This window comes from Echinops telfairi, unplaced genomic scaffold, assembly GCF_000313985.2.
Source record: "Echinops telfairi isolate 266 unplaced genomic scaffold, ASM31398v2 ScPeMD7_5805;HRSCAF=6673, whole genome shotgun sequence".
In the NCBI taxonomy this organism is placed as follows: domain Eukaryota; kingdom Metazoa; phylum Chordata; class Mammalia; order Afrosoricida; family Tenrecidae; genus Echinops; species Echinops telfairi.
In genome coordinates, this window is record NW_022109704.1 from 3381590 (window position 1) to 3395978 (window position 14389).

General features: G+C 49.7%; 2 protein-coding genes across 2 annotated transcripts; both read left to right on the forward strand.

The window, feature by feature from the left end:
* The first annotated feature begins 456 nt into the window (after positions 1-456).
* On the forward strand, positions 457-9054 carry MTMR11 (myotubularin related protein 11). Its single transcript, XM_045295710.1, has 17 exons — positions 457-692; positions 1032-1122; positions 1784-1905; positions 2091-2151; positions 2313-2452; positions 2913-2991; positions 3146-3281; positions 3521-3608; positions 3758-3846; positions 3925-4049; positions 4480-4546; positions 4764-4834; positions 5360-5526; positions 5811-5984; positions 7052-7219; positions 7862-8155; positions 8432-9054. The coding sequence occupies exons 1-17, from the start codon at positions 627-629 to the stop codon at positions 8576-8578; spliced, it is 2085 nt and encodes a 694-aa protein (XP_045151645.1). The 5' UTR covers positions 457-626; the 3' UTR covers positions 8579-9054.
* A 745-nt stretch (positions 9055-9799) lies between these two features.
* SF3B4 (splicing factor 3b subunit 4) lies at positions 9800-13810 on the forward strand. Its single transcript, XM_004716571.3, has 6 exons — positions 9800-9902; positions 10343-10471; positions 10667-11209; positions 11462-11668; positions 13071-13244; positions 13444-13810. Exons 1-6 carry the CDS (start codon positions 9869-9871, stop codon positions 13629-13631), a joined length of 1275 nt encoding a protein of 424 aa, XP_004716628.1. The 5' UTR covers positions 9800-9868; the 3' UTR covers positions 13632-13810.
* The last annotated feature ends 579 nt before the right edge of the window (positions 13811-14389 follow it).

A 14389-nucleotide genomic window follows, 5' to 3' on the forward strand; every position in this document is an offset into this window, starting at 1 on the left:
CTTCCCCACTTCTAGGGCATCTCCTGACAAGGATCCCCTGAGGTCCAATTTTCATCACTTTCCCCTTCTCCAAGATATGTTGGGGGAGGGGGCAATAGTGGGTCCGCATGGATTTACACTCCTTCATTTTAAGAGGATACAAAAGAGCTGAGCTGCCCAGAGCAGCCTTTACTGAGGGAACACAGGAGAGGGCCCAACTGACCCGTTGAATCATGAGTATTTCTGCTCCTATCAAACCGTCTCCACTGCTCATGAACCAGAGGTAATAAGATCTGGAACTTTGGTGCAGAAAGAAGACTGGGTGGTATTCTCCCAGTTCCCCAACTCCTTTCCCCAGGTTCCTCCACTTCCCACTTTGCCAAAATTGTGCATTCCCCTTTAAGGGGCTGGGCATCTCTCCCGCCCTCTCTGGAGGCGACTTAAGTTTCCGAGGAGCCTTACTCTGGTTGGACACATCTTTCAAAAGACCCCCAGACTGTGTTGGTCCATTTCAAATGCCCCTTTCCCTGTGACCTCCCTTCTGTTTCCTCCCTCTCAATGCCAAGATTCAGGCTCTTCCCTAAGGAATTGAGCATCCTCCAAGTCTCCCACCCTTAACTGCTCCATCCCCGGATGGAGCCAGAAAAATGTGGTGGGGGGGCCGGGGCCAGAGTTTCAACATCAGCCCCCAAAAGGAGGAGCCAGAAATGGGGGTAAGGAGAGGGAACCTGGGAGGAGGGCAAGTCAGTAAGGTTGTCTAAGGGGTTGAGGAGATATGGGGTGGGGGGTTGGGGGGCGGATCTGGAGAGGTGGAGGGTGACTCTCAACTGCTGATGGATGGTGCTTGGTCAGCTTTTTTCACAGTCTCAAGTTTATTATCTCATTATCCATTAACCAGCCCCTCCCTTTATGGTCGGCTAACTCTTCCTGAATTCCCTGTAGCCACAGATCTCAGTTTCCCGAGTCTGAATGTAGGTCTCTAAAGGTGACTGCTGAAAATCTCATAGAGCAGGATCAGGAAAGCTTAGGGTTTTACCCTGTATCATTCGCAGCTCTCCAGACCAAAGTCAGACCAGGGAAGCAGGATGCCGGAGCCCAGGAGTAATCAGCCCAGCAGTTTCCTGGCCTCTGGATGCCTCCCAGGTAACTATCCTTCCAATACTTCTGATCTCCAAACCCAGCCCCCTCCCGCGTCCAAAACAAACTCACTGCCATCAGGTAAGGCTCACGATGACCCTAGAGAGCAGGGCGGAACTGTTCCTGTCAGTTTACAAGACTAACTCTTTATGGGAGTAAAAAGCCCATCTTTCTCCTGAGAAGTGGCTGGGGTATAACCACTATGTCAACCAGAGCTCCTCCCTGATCTCCAAAGACACCTGTTTTTCAAGCGTCCCAAACCTTTTCCAATATCTTGGTATTCTGGCCTGATGTGCTTCTGCTTGAGGCTTGCATTCTCCTGTCCAGAGATGGCTGAGAATGTTTGGACCCTAATTATTTTTTATGTTCTTAACCCTGTTACTTCCCACAGTTACTTATTCAATCACTATGTGAGTGCCTATTATGTGCCGGACACCGATGTAAACTCGAGTTAGAGAGGCTTAAAAACACCCCACCCCCCACCCACACCCACCCCCCGCCAAAAAAAAAAAAAAACCCTTAAATTTTCTATCCTAATAAGTTCACATTCCAGTAGAGCTACAGGAGGGTCTCTTATCTTCCCTCTTTAGACCCTCCTGCTTCAGAGGATACAATTGTGGGCTACCCTGGGGGTATCATAATCTTGCTTCCTCTCTTCCCCATTTAGGGGAGCAGATCCTAGCATGGGCCCCAGGGGTAAGGAAGGGGCTGGAACCCGAATTATCTGGAATACTAATCTGCACCAACTTGAGGGTCACTTTCCAGCCCTGTGGATGGCAACGAAGCCAGGTAAGAAGACAGGTATGAGAGATGACAGGATGTCTAGAAGGGTTTAGACAGTGAGATAAGGTTATAGGTTAAGGCCTATTAGTTGAATGCATTAGGAATAGTCAGTGGGAGGCGAGGGACTGCCAAAGTAAGAACAAAGCTATTTCAAGTACGTATGTCTTTAGCGTGTCCTATTCCTCCTCTAGGACATTCCTGTGAGCAGTGAGTATGATTTTGCCTTGGTCAACATTGGACGATTAGAGGCTGGTAAGTGTGGGGGTCTGGTGACGGGGTTCACTAGGGTATGGGAAATCTCTCCTGTCCTTCCTTTATCCTCAAAGGACAGCCAGGATGAGGTAGAGTGGCCTGGAAGGGCTCCTTCTGGAGAGATCCTGATCTAATGTTAAACTGCTAACTCTTGACTTCAGTGAGTGGCCTGTCCAGAGTCCAGCTCCTCCGTCCAGGGTCCCTTAAATCTGTCCCCGAGGAGATCCTGATCCACGGCCGAGACTTCCGACTGCTCAGAGTTTGTTTTGAGGCGGGAGGACTAGAGCCACAGGCCTTTCAGGTAGGGTAGCCCCAACCCAAAGTCTCCTCCCCTTAAAGTCCTTGGGATCCTCTCCCCAGGGATCCCAGTATTACTTCCCCTTGAAGCCCTCCAGGGGTCCTCTCATTACTCCTGTTTCCCTACTCAAGGAAAGGCTGAGATTTATATATGAAGGGGCCTAAATTCTAGCCTCTGCCAGTGGCCAGCAGTGTAAATGTGGGCATTTTTTTTCCCCTCTGAAAACTGTGGAGACTTAGATAAGAGTGTTCCTAAGATTCCCCCATGAATCGGCATTCTGTGGTACGGCGGTTCTAGATTTGTCCTCTTGACCCCAGTCCCAATGACCTGTAGTGGCACCCTTCTTGAAGGACCGTCTGCATTGTTCTTCCCTATTGGTGACAGTGGAGACACGTGGGCCTCATTCCTTCTTTTCACTCCTTCAGGTCTGAGCTACAAAGCTGAGATGTCCTTTTTTCCACAGGTGACCATGGCCATTATCCAAGCCAAAGCTCAGACCTATCAAGATCAACTGTATGCAGGGGTAACCCTGAGCACAGCTGGTGAGTGAGGGAGCTTCAGAGGCAGGGGAAAGGAGTCTGCAAAAGCAGAGGATGAATGAAGGCAAAGAGCTCTGGGTTTTTCATCTTCATTCTCTTCAGTCAACCTTTCTTGGGATATTCTTCTTCCTTTTATGGGGCCTCACTCCTGCCCCAGGTCAGAGTTCTGGCCCCAGAAAACCACCTGTTCCGCTCTTGGAAACATCAGAAGATTGGGAGGCTGAGCGGAAGAAGCAGGGAGCCAGGGGCTGGAGGGTCAGCACTGTCAATGAGAGATTCGACATAGCCACCAGGTGATTCCCCCAGTCTACCCCTACACCTGCTACCCTTCCAGTCTTCCAATTTGCTGATTTTCTAAAACTAGTCCTCACCCTAAACTCTAATCTCCTAGGATATCCACAAGCTTTCCCCCATACTTTGATGGCCTTTAAACCTGAGATCCCTTGTCTCCTCCAAATCCGCTTCTTGTAATAAAAGCTTTTCACTACCATTAGGTCACTGAGCCAAGCAGTGATATAACTCAATTTCACAGCCTCCCCCGGTACTTCTGGGTCCCTAACCGAACTCTGGACAGTGAGGTCAGAAGAGCATTTGGTCACTTCCATCAGGGCCGTGGACCGGTCAGTATGAGGGTCAGAATGGCTGAGGTCATGGGGGGTCAGGGGTCAGTGTGGAGGGAACGGAGAGACTCCTGTGAGGTCAGTGTGGGAGCAAGGGTAGGGAGAAGACTGAGTTTCTTCCACAATGATCCTCTCTTACTGGTTTGAAGCGGCTGTCCTGGCACCACCCTGGGGGCAGCGATCTTCTCCGGTGTGGAGGCTTTTATACAGCCAGTGACCCTAGCAAGGAAGATATCAGGTGAGAGGAGGCTTGAGGGAGGAATCGAGGGTTAGGCGTTCAGGGCCTAACCCTTACTTTGTGTCTCCCTCCCTTTAGAGCAATGGAGTCAATGCTCCAGGCTGGGCATTCAGATGTTGTCCTGGTAGACACTGTGGAGGAGCTACCCAGTCTTACAGATGTCCAACTTGCCCACGTGAGGCTGAGGGCCCTCTGCCTGCCTGGTGAGAATAAACTTTGGTACCTACCCTTGCCCTTAAGTCTACTGACCTTAGCAAGGTTTCTATTTTGCCTGTTGTCGATAAACATTCAGTCCCGTGATTCTTAGTTTTCTATTCACTTAGCTTCTGTACTCCCAGACACAGCTTTCCTGACTCCAACTATTTTTAACAGCTTTATTGACAAATCATGTATATACTTATAAAATTCACCTTCCCCAGTTTAAAGTGTGCAGTTCAATTTTATCATATTTATTGTATAGCCATCACAATTTAATTTTTAGGGACTTCATAGCCATTTATAGTGACCCCTCATTTGTACGCCTATATCTAGGCAACCATGCCCCAATTTATTCTTAACCCATCAGGCTACAGACTCTAACCTGAATTCCAGGTTCCAATTTCTTTATCCTTCTGACCCTCTGCTCTCTCCCAGATTCATCTGTAGCTGACGATAAATGGCTCTCGGCCCTGGAAGGAACTCGATGGTTGGACTGTGTCAGGTACTGCCCCTTAACTAGTCATGGTTTATATAACACAGTCCTCCCTGGCCTTCTGTTACTTGGGTTCCTAAATGGCCTTCCATCAGTTCTTCTCCCTGGCCTCCTAGGTGATTGTTGTTTCCTTATCCTTCAAAGGGGCAGGATTTGGTGGGGTGCTTCCATCCATCCCATGACCTATCACTGTCTTCCTCCAGGCTTACTATTCCTGTCCTTCCAGGTCTTGTCTCCGAAAGGCCAGTGACATCTCAGTCTTGGTGACATCCAGAGTTCGCTCTGTAGTACTTCAAGGTGAGTTCCACGGGTTACCCCACTCCACTCCTTGCCTTTTTCCTTTATCTACCTGATTTGAGTTCTGCCAGGGAAGGAGACCCCTAAGGTTCCTTTGTCCCCTTCTAGTGCTAGCTCCCTTGTCTTTGGTTACTAGGAACCACCCAGGAGTTCTTTCCCTTTTCGATGTCACCTCTTCCTCCTCACTGTAGCTTATGGTCCTTACCCCTAGGATTCTCAACCCTTGGCTCCCTGCCTTCAGGGGTTGGGGCTCAGATTGGGGAGGGAAGGGCAACGGCACTGCTGGTTTGACAAATGTGATTCTGCGTCCCGCGATGAAGCGGGGTTTTCTACCCTGGAGGAATCTATGAAGTGAGTCATTCAAGACCTTTGTTTTCTCTTCACTTCTCCTATGTGCCCTCTCAATCCTCCCTACCCCAAAATGCTTCTCCTCCCCGTCTCTCTCCTGCCACGCTTCCTTTCCCATTCTCTCCTGCTCTAGTTTCTTGGCCACCCGGCTTTGCTCCTTCTCCTCTTTAAACCCAGAGCGCGGTGATCGTGATCTCAATGGCCTCCTCTCTTCACTCGCCCAGCTGCTTTCGGCCCATGAAGCCCGAACACTGCTTGGCTTCCAATCACTGGTACAACGAGAGTGGGTGGCCGCTGGACACCCTTTCCTGACTCGGCTTGGGGGAACTGGGGGCAATGAGGAGGTGAGAAGGATTCTGGAATGTAATGGGGGGAGGTATTACTAAGGAAAAGAATGAGGAAATTGTCCAGTATAATCCACTATAGAAGAATCAGGTCAGCGGGTGGGTCCTGAGGTTGAGCTGTGCTCAAGAGGGAGACCCAAATGAGTGAGGTCCCACAACTCCATACAACCCTTAATTCCGATTTCCTGACCGCTTCAGGGTCCCCTGCCTGTATCCCCCACCCTTAATTGTGATCTTCTAGATCTTGACCAAGTCTTGTAACCTCTTATTTTCCCTCTTCTCAGGCTCCCGTGTTTCTCCTCTTCCTTGATTGTGTCTGGCAGCTCCTCCAGCAGTTTCCAACTGAGTTTGAATTCTCAGAGTTTTTTCTTCTTGCTCTTCATGACAGCATCAGGGTTCCTGACACCCTTACCTTCTTGAGAGATACTCCCTGGGAACGTGGAAAGCAGGGTGGACAGGTCAGTGACTTCCATTCTTGACTGTTTTCCCCACTGAGAAGTAAACGCTCAAATTTAGCTTGATTTGTTTTGAGTATGGGAGAGGTAATCTTATTGGATAGTGAGGAAATGGTGTTGGGGGAGGGGGGGGCGTGTCTGACCTCCTTTGGCTAGAAAAGAGGAAAGTCACATACACCCAAGGCTGATTGCCACGAAAAAGAAGTCAGACATATCTCCCCCCTCCACTTCCTTTATTCTGACACCAACTAGCTCTCCTACATTGTTCTAATTCTCTGCGGGGTTCAATAATCCATTGCAGTAGTCACAACAGAGAACTCATAGACAATACTCATGACCTGTTAGGCAAGTTAATAGGTTGCCACAAGTTAGGAACAGAGAGCATTAAGGACAGTCCTTTTGTTCCCAGTAGCCCCACTTCTCTGTCATGCCAGCAGGTCCATCTCTCTCTGGTTCTTGGTCTGGTAGCCTCTGTTCTGCTAGGCAAGTGTTACATAGCTCCTTTAGTGCCGCCAATAAAATGCTCAAAGGGCACCCCATTCTACAAGCCAGCCTCCTGCCGAAAAGCACTGTGCTGCTGTCTCACAGTCTCAGTGTGGCTCCCTTATTGTTTCACAGCCTTGGCTCTTGGTGCTGTGGCTTTTGCCACCTCTGTCACTTTGGGTCAGAACTGCTCGTGCACCCTGCTGATGGCGTTTTGTTGTTGTTTTGGGTGCTTCTTTCTTAATGGTCATGGTATTCCCTCTTCCTGCATTTGAGATGGCTTGTTTACACCCATTGGGATAGTGAAACTGTCCCAGCTCCATAGAGACTTTTACACTTCTACTAATTATTCACTGCCCCTGCACAACCTAGTCATTTGATGTTTTTACAAGGACTATGCATAGAAGAACCATAGAAAGTAATTGCACTTTCCCACAGGCAGGGACTGGGGAGGTTGATGCTCACTATCTGAACTTCGCCTTACATTTGATTTTAGGAGTAAGATGTGAGCGTGTCATGATTATTTACACAAAGGAGAGCATTACATATTTTAGTTAACCATCCTTTTTCTTGCTTCCTTTGACCAGTTCAAGTCCTTTACACAAGTCTACACCCCGCCAGCTGGGAATGCTGTTAACCAGCAGCTGTCTGTCTGGGACTGGGGTTTACGCTACAGCAATAAACAGATACAACAATTCCATAACCTTGGCTATGACCCCGAGCACTGCCCAGATTCCTGTTTTCCTAGACAGCAGGTGAGATGTCTTTAATACTAAATGGCCTTAATTTTACCAGAGGTTCATCCTATTCGATGAAGAGAGTGGGAAGACGGTCTTCCCAATGGGAACCAAGTTCCCCGGATGCAGCGAGTCCCGCTTCTCTCATGCAGCTGCCACTAACAGTCCATGATTATCCCCAGAAAGACCAAAATAAGTAAATAAACTCACTGCTGTGGGGCCATTTTTACCCATGGTGACCCTATAGGGCAGAGTAGAACTTGCCCTGTGGGTTTCTAAGACGGTAACTCTTTCCAGTAGAAAGCCTCATCTTTTTCCCACAGAGCAGCTGGTGGTTTCAAACTGCTGACTTTGCAGTTAGCAGCTCAAGGCGTAACCCGGGCCCCGGAAAGGCAGAAACGCTAAAATAGCCAAGGAAACATCCTTTTTACCTTCATCTGCTTTCCAGTCACCCAACACACTTGCTAGGTTTCCCTAAATTACTAACTGTCAGTTAGTTCTGGGGTCTGGTTTGAATCCTAAGGAGAGCAGAAAGAGCGCAGGCAGTGAACTGAAGTTCCAGTCATTAGTGCAGTAGCAGTTGATATCTGTTCCTTCCTAACTTGGGAAAACTGTGTGGTCTGCTTTCTAGTTTGCCAATTATTTTCTTTTTCCCTCCAGTTGAGCTTCATGGTTCCAGGACCTCCCAGATCTGTGTGGCTCTTCTCCAGAGGGGCCCTGACTCCCCTGAATCAGCTCTGTCCTTGGCAGGACAGCCCCTCCCTGCTGGCAGTCTCTTCTCGTTGGCTTCCCCGGCCTGCTATCTCCACTGAAAGCTTGGCTGACCAAGAATGGGGGCTCCCCTCACACTGGGGGGCTTGCCCTTTACCTCCAGGGCTATTGATACCTGGATACCTGGGACCCCAAATCAAGCTCTGGAAACGCTGCTATCTGAGGGGAAAGCCTGAGGTTCAGGTGAGAAGGGAAGACAGAGATTGGGAGAGAGGGTGACTGCTGAACCAGATGAATGGGAGCTGGAATGACAAGGGACTGGAAGAGAAGAGGGAGAAGACCGACCATTTCTGCTGGTATCAAAAGGGATACGTTTGGGAGGGTAGGGAGAAACTGTGGCTTAGATCAAGTGGAGCCTAGGGTGTAGTTGGAATAGAGAGAATTGAAGACACTGGAAGTGATGGATCTTAGAAGCATAGGCCTAAGATCCTGCTATATTTCTATCTGTTCCATTTCCAGATGGGCCTGTTGGCTCCCACAATCTCTGGACTCCAAGATGAACTATCCTGTCTTCAGGAGCTATTAAGGAAATGGGCACCAGGGCTATCTCCTGAGGACCACTCCGAGAAAAGAGACCCAAATACCATTCTCTCCCAACCCTGCTGAAATGGCTCACATTCTCACAGGCAGGGCACGGGCTGGGCTGGGCTGAGGGAAGGTCTCTCTAATCCTTGTTTTTCTTATCTGGTTTTGCTGCTTCAGCTTCCACACACCAGCTCTTACAAACTCCCTCAGCTGACTTGAGTTTCTATTGTAGGTGGGTGGTGCAAAACCTCTCAATTCTTATCTCGCTTATCTGTGTACCTGGTGATGTCTGTTTCCTGTGAGCTCCACTTTCTTCAGGCAGTATCACCTATTCTGGATTCTCTAGCTGTTAAATTGCAGAGAACTGAGATACTAGTCTCATCCCAAGGAGATGACCTAGAGACCTCATGTATACCTTTCTTGCTGTTTAATTCTAATGAATACTTCTTACAGTTTTCCACGAGAATGGGGTGGAGATGGGAGACACCCTGCCTCCTCCGTGTATTTTTGTAGTGACAATACTATTTAAGGGGTTCATTAAAGCCTATTTATATGCTGCTGGCATTGTTTCTTGTGTTTGGCTAGGGCATCTTGGGTAGTAAGAGTAGTTCATCCTATTCGATGAAGAGTGGGAAGACAGTCTTCCCAATGGGAACCACGTTCCCCGGATGCAGCTAGTCCCGCTTCTCTCATGCAGCTGCCACCTAAGGTCCCTGCTCATCCCCAGAAAGGCCAAAAATGAAGTCACTGCGGTGTAGGGCGAGGGTGACCCGGGGGGAGACACCCACCCTAGGACGATTAAATAAGGGTGGGGGCCAGATGAAGCGCTGCAGAATTCACGCACAATGTGGGAAAGGGGCTCATTTCTCAGGGCCTCCCACTTAGGGGCGGGTGGGAGAAGGCTGGGCTGGGGTGTTCCGGAAGCAAAATACCCCAAGCCCAGGCCCCCAGTGAGGCCCCAGCTGAACGGGGGCTGCGGGGAGCGGCGGAGGTGGAAGGCTGCCGAGCTCTGGCGTCAGGCCTCCGCACGCTTTGCGGAGGTGGGACCGCGGAAGCTTACCTGGCACCACAATCTATGAAAAGGAGCTGTAGCTTAACCTTTGGCTTTCTAATTGGCCCTTTTGGAGTCAGTTTGGGGTGTTTTCGCACCGAACCCGCCCTAGAGAGCTTAAGAATGTTCGCTCCGCCCTCCTCGGGGCGGGCACTCGCCGCGGCAACTCGGAGATCCTAAAATGGCTCCGGCCGTTTCCGGCGCCTCCCCGCCCTAGGCCCCGCCCACCACCCCACAGCGACCTCTGCCCTGGAAGTGGAAGCCTCGGCTGAGGTCAGAAGGCGGAGCCGCTGCCTGGAGACGGCGGGAGCTCGTTCGCCATGGCTGCCGGCCCGATCTCGGAGCGGAACCAGGGTAACTGGAGGGGACGCGCGTAGAGTGGGCATGGGAGACCCTGGCTGAGCCGGCCAGCAGGGGCACTGCCAGGGCGAGCGGCCACATGCGCCGAGGGCACGGGGGGCCTGCTGGGCGCAGGGGCGGGGGGGCCGCGGAGGCCTGCGGCGGTGCGGCCCCGTCGGTGTCCCATCCCCTGCTGCCTTCCCACTCCAAAGGAAAGAGAAAGTCCACGGAGAACAGTAGAATTGGGATACTGGGATTTAGAAAATGCTCGACGCCCTCGGAGGGAGATTTCAAGGGCTCGATCTAACGGTGTTTGGGGTTTTGTTTTCTTTATTTTTCTTGCCCTTGTCTTGTCGCCTAAACCGATCCTCACGGACCCGGCCTGGGTTCCACTTTCATATTGTCACTTTTCCCTCTTCTGCGCTCACATCTACCCGAACCTTCCCCCTCTGCAGATGCTACGGTGTACGTGGGGGGCCTGGATGAGAAGGTCAGCGAACCCCTCTTATGGGAGCTGTTCCTCCAGGCAGGGCCAGTAGTCAACACTCACATGCCAAAGGATAGAGTCACCGGCCAGCACCAAGGTGAGTACACGCCGGGAGGTGCACTTGTGTGTTGAGGGGACTGGCCCTGCAGCGTTGCAAGCTCACCTTTAGCTTAAACCTTTGTTCCAGGTCCCATCCTCACTGACTGAGGTTTTTCCTTCTCTTTGCCGCGGGGTGAACTTTGCTCCTTTTGAACCTCTTGCCTTGCTTACCTCCCCTCCTTCTCTTCCCCAGGCTACGGCTTTGTGGAGTTCTTGAGTGAGGAAGATGCTGACTACGCCATTAAGATCATGAACATGATCAAACTCTATGGGAAACCCATCCGAGTGAACAAGGCATCAGCTCACAACAAAAACCTGGATGTGGGGGCCAATATTTTTATTGGGAACCTGGACCCAGAGATTGATGAGAAGCTGCTTTATGATACTTTCAGCGCCTTTGGGGTCATCCTACAAACCCCCAAGATTATGCGGGACCCTGACACAGGCAACTCCAAGGGTTATGCCTTCATTAATTTTGCGTCATTTGATGCTTCGGATGCAGCGATTGAGGCCATGAATGGGCAGTACCTGTGTAACCGCCCCATCACCGTGTCTTATGCCTTTAAGAAGGACTCGAAGGGTGAGCGGCATGGCTCAGCAGCTGAAAGGCTCCTGGCAGCCCAGAATCCACTCTCCCAGGCTGACCGCCCTCACCAGCTGTTTGCAGATGCACCCCCTCCACCTTCTGCCCCCAATCCTGTGGTGTCATCACTGGGGTCTGGGCTTCCTCCACCAGGTAAAGTTTTTGATTCAAAATGTGTTTTGTGGGGGAGGGCGCGGGGAGGGCAGGAGCAAGGCAAAGAACTGGAAAAAGGACAGTGAATTAGCGAGTGATGAGAAGAATGTTTATGGTGGGGAAGAAAGTTGGTGGATTTCTGTCTTTAGAGAGTTGGGAAAGAGCTCATCCCTGGAGAGGCATGATTGGGATAAACTTTGCCAAGACCTTCTCTTCTCATGAACTTTAACCCTTCTTCCATTTCTTCTATAGGGATGCCTCCTCCTGGCTCCTTCCCACCCCCAGTGCCACCACCTGGAGCCCTTCCCCCTGGCATACCCCCAGCCATGCCGCCACCACCTATGCCTCCTGGAGCTGGAGGGCATGGCCCCCCATCAGCAGGAACCCCGGGAGCAGGACATCCTGGACATGGACATTCTCATCCCCACCCATTCCCACCAGGTGGGATGCCCCATCCAGGTATGTGTTCTTTGGTGGGGAAAAGTGGGAGGGGATGAATTTGCTAGAGGGCTTTATGATCACTCAGACACCCTTTTATTTAAACAAAACCTAGATATTTTAGTCTTACCGCAGCATCCACGACTCTGTCTGTTTCTTGAGTATGCTTGTTTTTAAATCATCTACACTTTTTAAATTAAGGCTACACTTGTAGCCTTTTGTTTCCTAAACATTTCTGTTCTCTCCTTTTACTTCCACCCAGAAGTGACCTAACCTAGGAGACATGTCTCTTTTTTTCACTTTGACCTCTACTGAACTTGAAACTGACCATGTTCTGTGAAAATCTTGTCTGTTTTGGATTTTTATTTCTCTGAATTCTTTCCTCTCTGACACCTCATTCTCTGCCTTCTTAATAGCTCCCTTTTTCTCTGTTTGCACCTAGGTTTTTCTGGTTGATTCTCTTTCCTGCCTATTTTTCATTATTCACTGAAAAGTTCTGTGTTTTCAGACCAGGATTATTAAGATTCCAGACCCATAACTCTGCTTAACTGGACAGCTCCACTTTGCTGTACTCTTGGCATCTCAAACCAAATGTGACTTAAAATGAGATTTCTTTTCTCTACAAATCTACTTTTCCTCTAGTATTCTCTTGTTTTCAGATGCTTAATTCAGAAATCTGGGAGCAGTATTTCCTATTCCCTGTTATCTCTGCTCTTAATACCAAGTCTTCCTAATATTTCTGGAATCCACCATATTGCCAGTTCAGACCCGCCTCTCTTTTTCAGACCTAGTTTTTCATAGTAATCTTCTAACTAGTCACTTTGGCTCCAGTTGTCTTTGCCCTTGATCTGTCTTTTACAGAATAATTTTTCTGAAACACTCTTGGCTCAAAACTCTTCTGTTTTCTCCTTTTCCCTCTAGAGTAAAACCAAAACCCATTACCGTGGCCCTCTGAGGCTTTTCTTGGTCGGGTTCTTACTTATCACTGAGTACTGGATGGACACGTGTGCTGTGTGACACATCTGTGTTCTGTACATGCTCATCTTTCTTCCTAGACCTGGTCTATTCCCACTCTTCCTGGTCACCTGAAAACGCATATTTATCCTTTATGTTAATAATTAGACCTTTGTTCAGACAGTATCTCTGCCACTGTCTCAAAACCTGACAACAGACTAATCACATATCATTCACCGAGACAGTGCTTATGTGATAGGAGTGCAGGTAAGGAGTCTATGGGTAGTTGGTATATTTATTACCATTGGAAGCAGGTCAAGGATAGGTGTTTTACCAGCCTTATTTTCCCTACCGTTCTCTTCCTAATGCTATGTCCTTCCTTTATCCATTGTGTTCTCTTCTTTTCTCCACTTTCTTTACCCTGTTTGCTACCCTCCGTTTAAAAAAGCTTTTTATTTTATTGCCGTAGGGATGTCTCAGATGCAGCTGGCCCACCATGGCCCCCATGGCTTAGGACATCCCCATGCGGGGCCCCCAGGCTCTGGGGGACAGCCACCACCCCGACCACCACCTGGAATGCCTCATCCCGGACCCCCTCCAATGGGCATGCCCCCAAGAGGGCCTCCATTTGGCTCGCCCATGGGTGAGTAGGTTCTAGCCACTTCCTTGATCATCTATCCATACTATGTTTTAGACCTTCCTGTATCCCGCCCTTCAGCCTTCTGCCCCTTCTTTGTTTTACTGTTTTGCCTTTTTTTCTCTGTTTTCTGTCCTTTCCCCACCGGTCTCCCAATGTCAGCTGTCTACTATTTCTTGCTCTTACTGACTTTTTTCTCTTACAGGTCACCCAGGTCCAATGCCACCGCATGGCATGCGAGGACCTCCTCCGCTGATGCCTCCGCATGGATACACTGGCCCGCCACGCCCTCCACCCTATGGCTACCAGCGGGGGCCCCTTCCTCCACCCAGACCCACTCCTCGGCCTCCAGTTCCTCCCCGGGGCCCTCTGCGAGGCCCTCTCCCTCAGTAAATCCTCACTCTCCTGTCTTCTGTTTTAGTTTCCCAGTATCTTCCGGATTCCTTGGACCAATCAGAGTTGCTGTAGCTCCCTGGAGCTAAGGCAGTAATTACTCTCAGGCCTTTCTCCTTTTTTTTTTTAAAGTAACTTTTACCACAGGGGGTTTGTCTTTTTTTTTTCTTTCTATGCTGGTTCCAAGTATTTTTCAAATTCAAATATGCAAAAAATAAAGCAGAATTTGTTTTTTCTTTGTGGTGTTATCATTGGCAAAGTAATTTCTTTAAGCAGTGTCAGTCAGTATATTGAGACAAGAATGAGACGATGGAGTGAAAGCAGAGGCTGCTGACAGAAAATTGTGCCTCGGGAGGCATGCCCCGGGAGACAGCAGTGGGACCAATGGCCCTCGGGAGACCTGGGAGGTGAGGGTGGTGGAGGGGGGCGGTGAGCAGGCTGTGCCATGGACAGAGGAACAGGGGTGTTGGAGTCAATAACGAGGAGGAGATAGGGATCTGAGGTGGAGAGGGGGTGTGTCAGAGCAACAGCAAACTAGCTAAGAGGTGGAAATAAGGAAAGTGGCAGTGGGGCAGGAAGAAGGTAAAAGGAAACAGGAAGGATCAAGGAAGCCAAGCGATGGATAGAGGTATAAACAGCGGTGTACATATGTAAATACATTAATCCTCAAAAGTAGAGGTATTGGCCCATGTACATATATTTATACAGCAATACACTGAGGTACGGGATGCACTTTGGCCTCTGCTCATATACTCCCC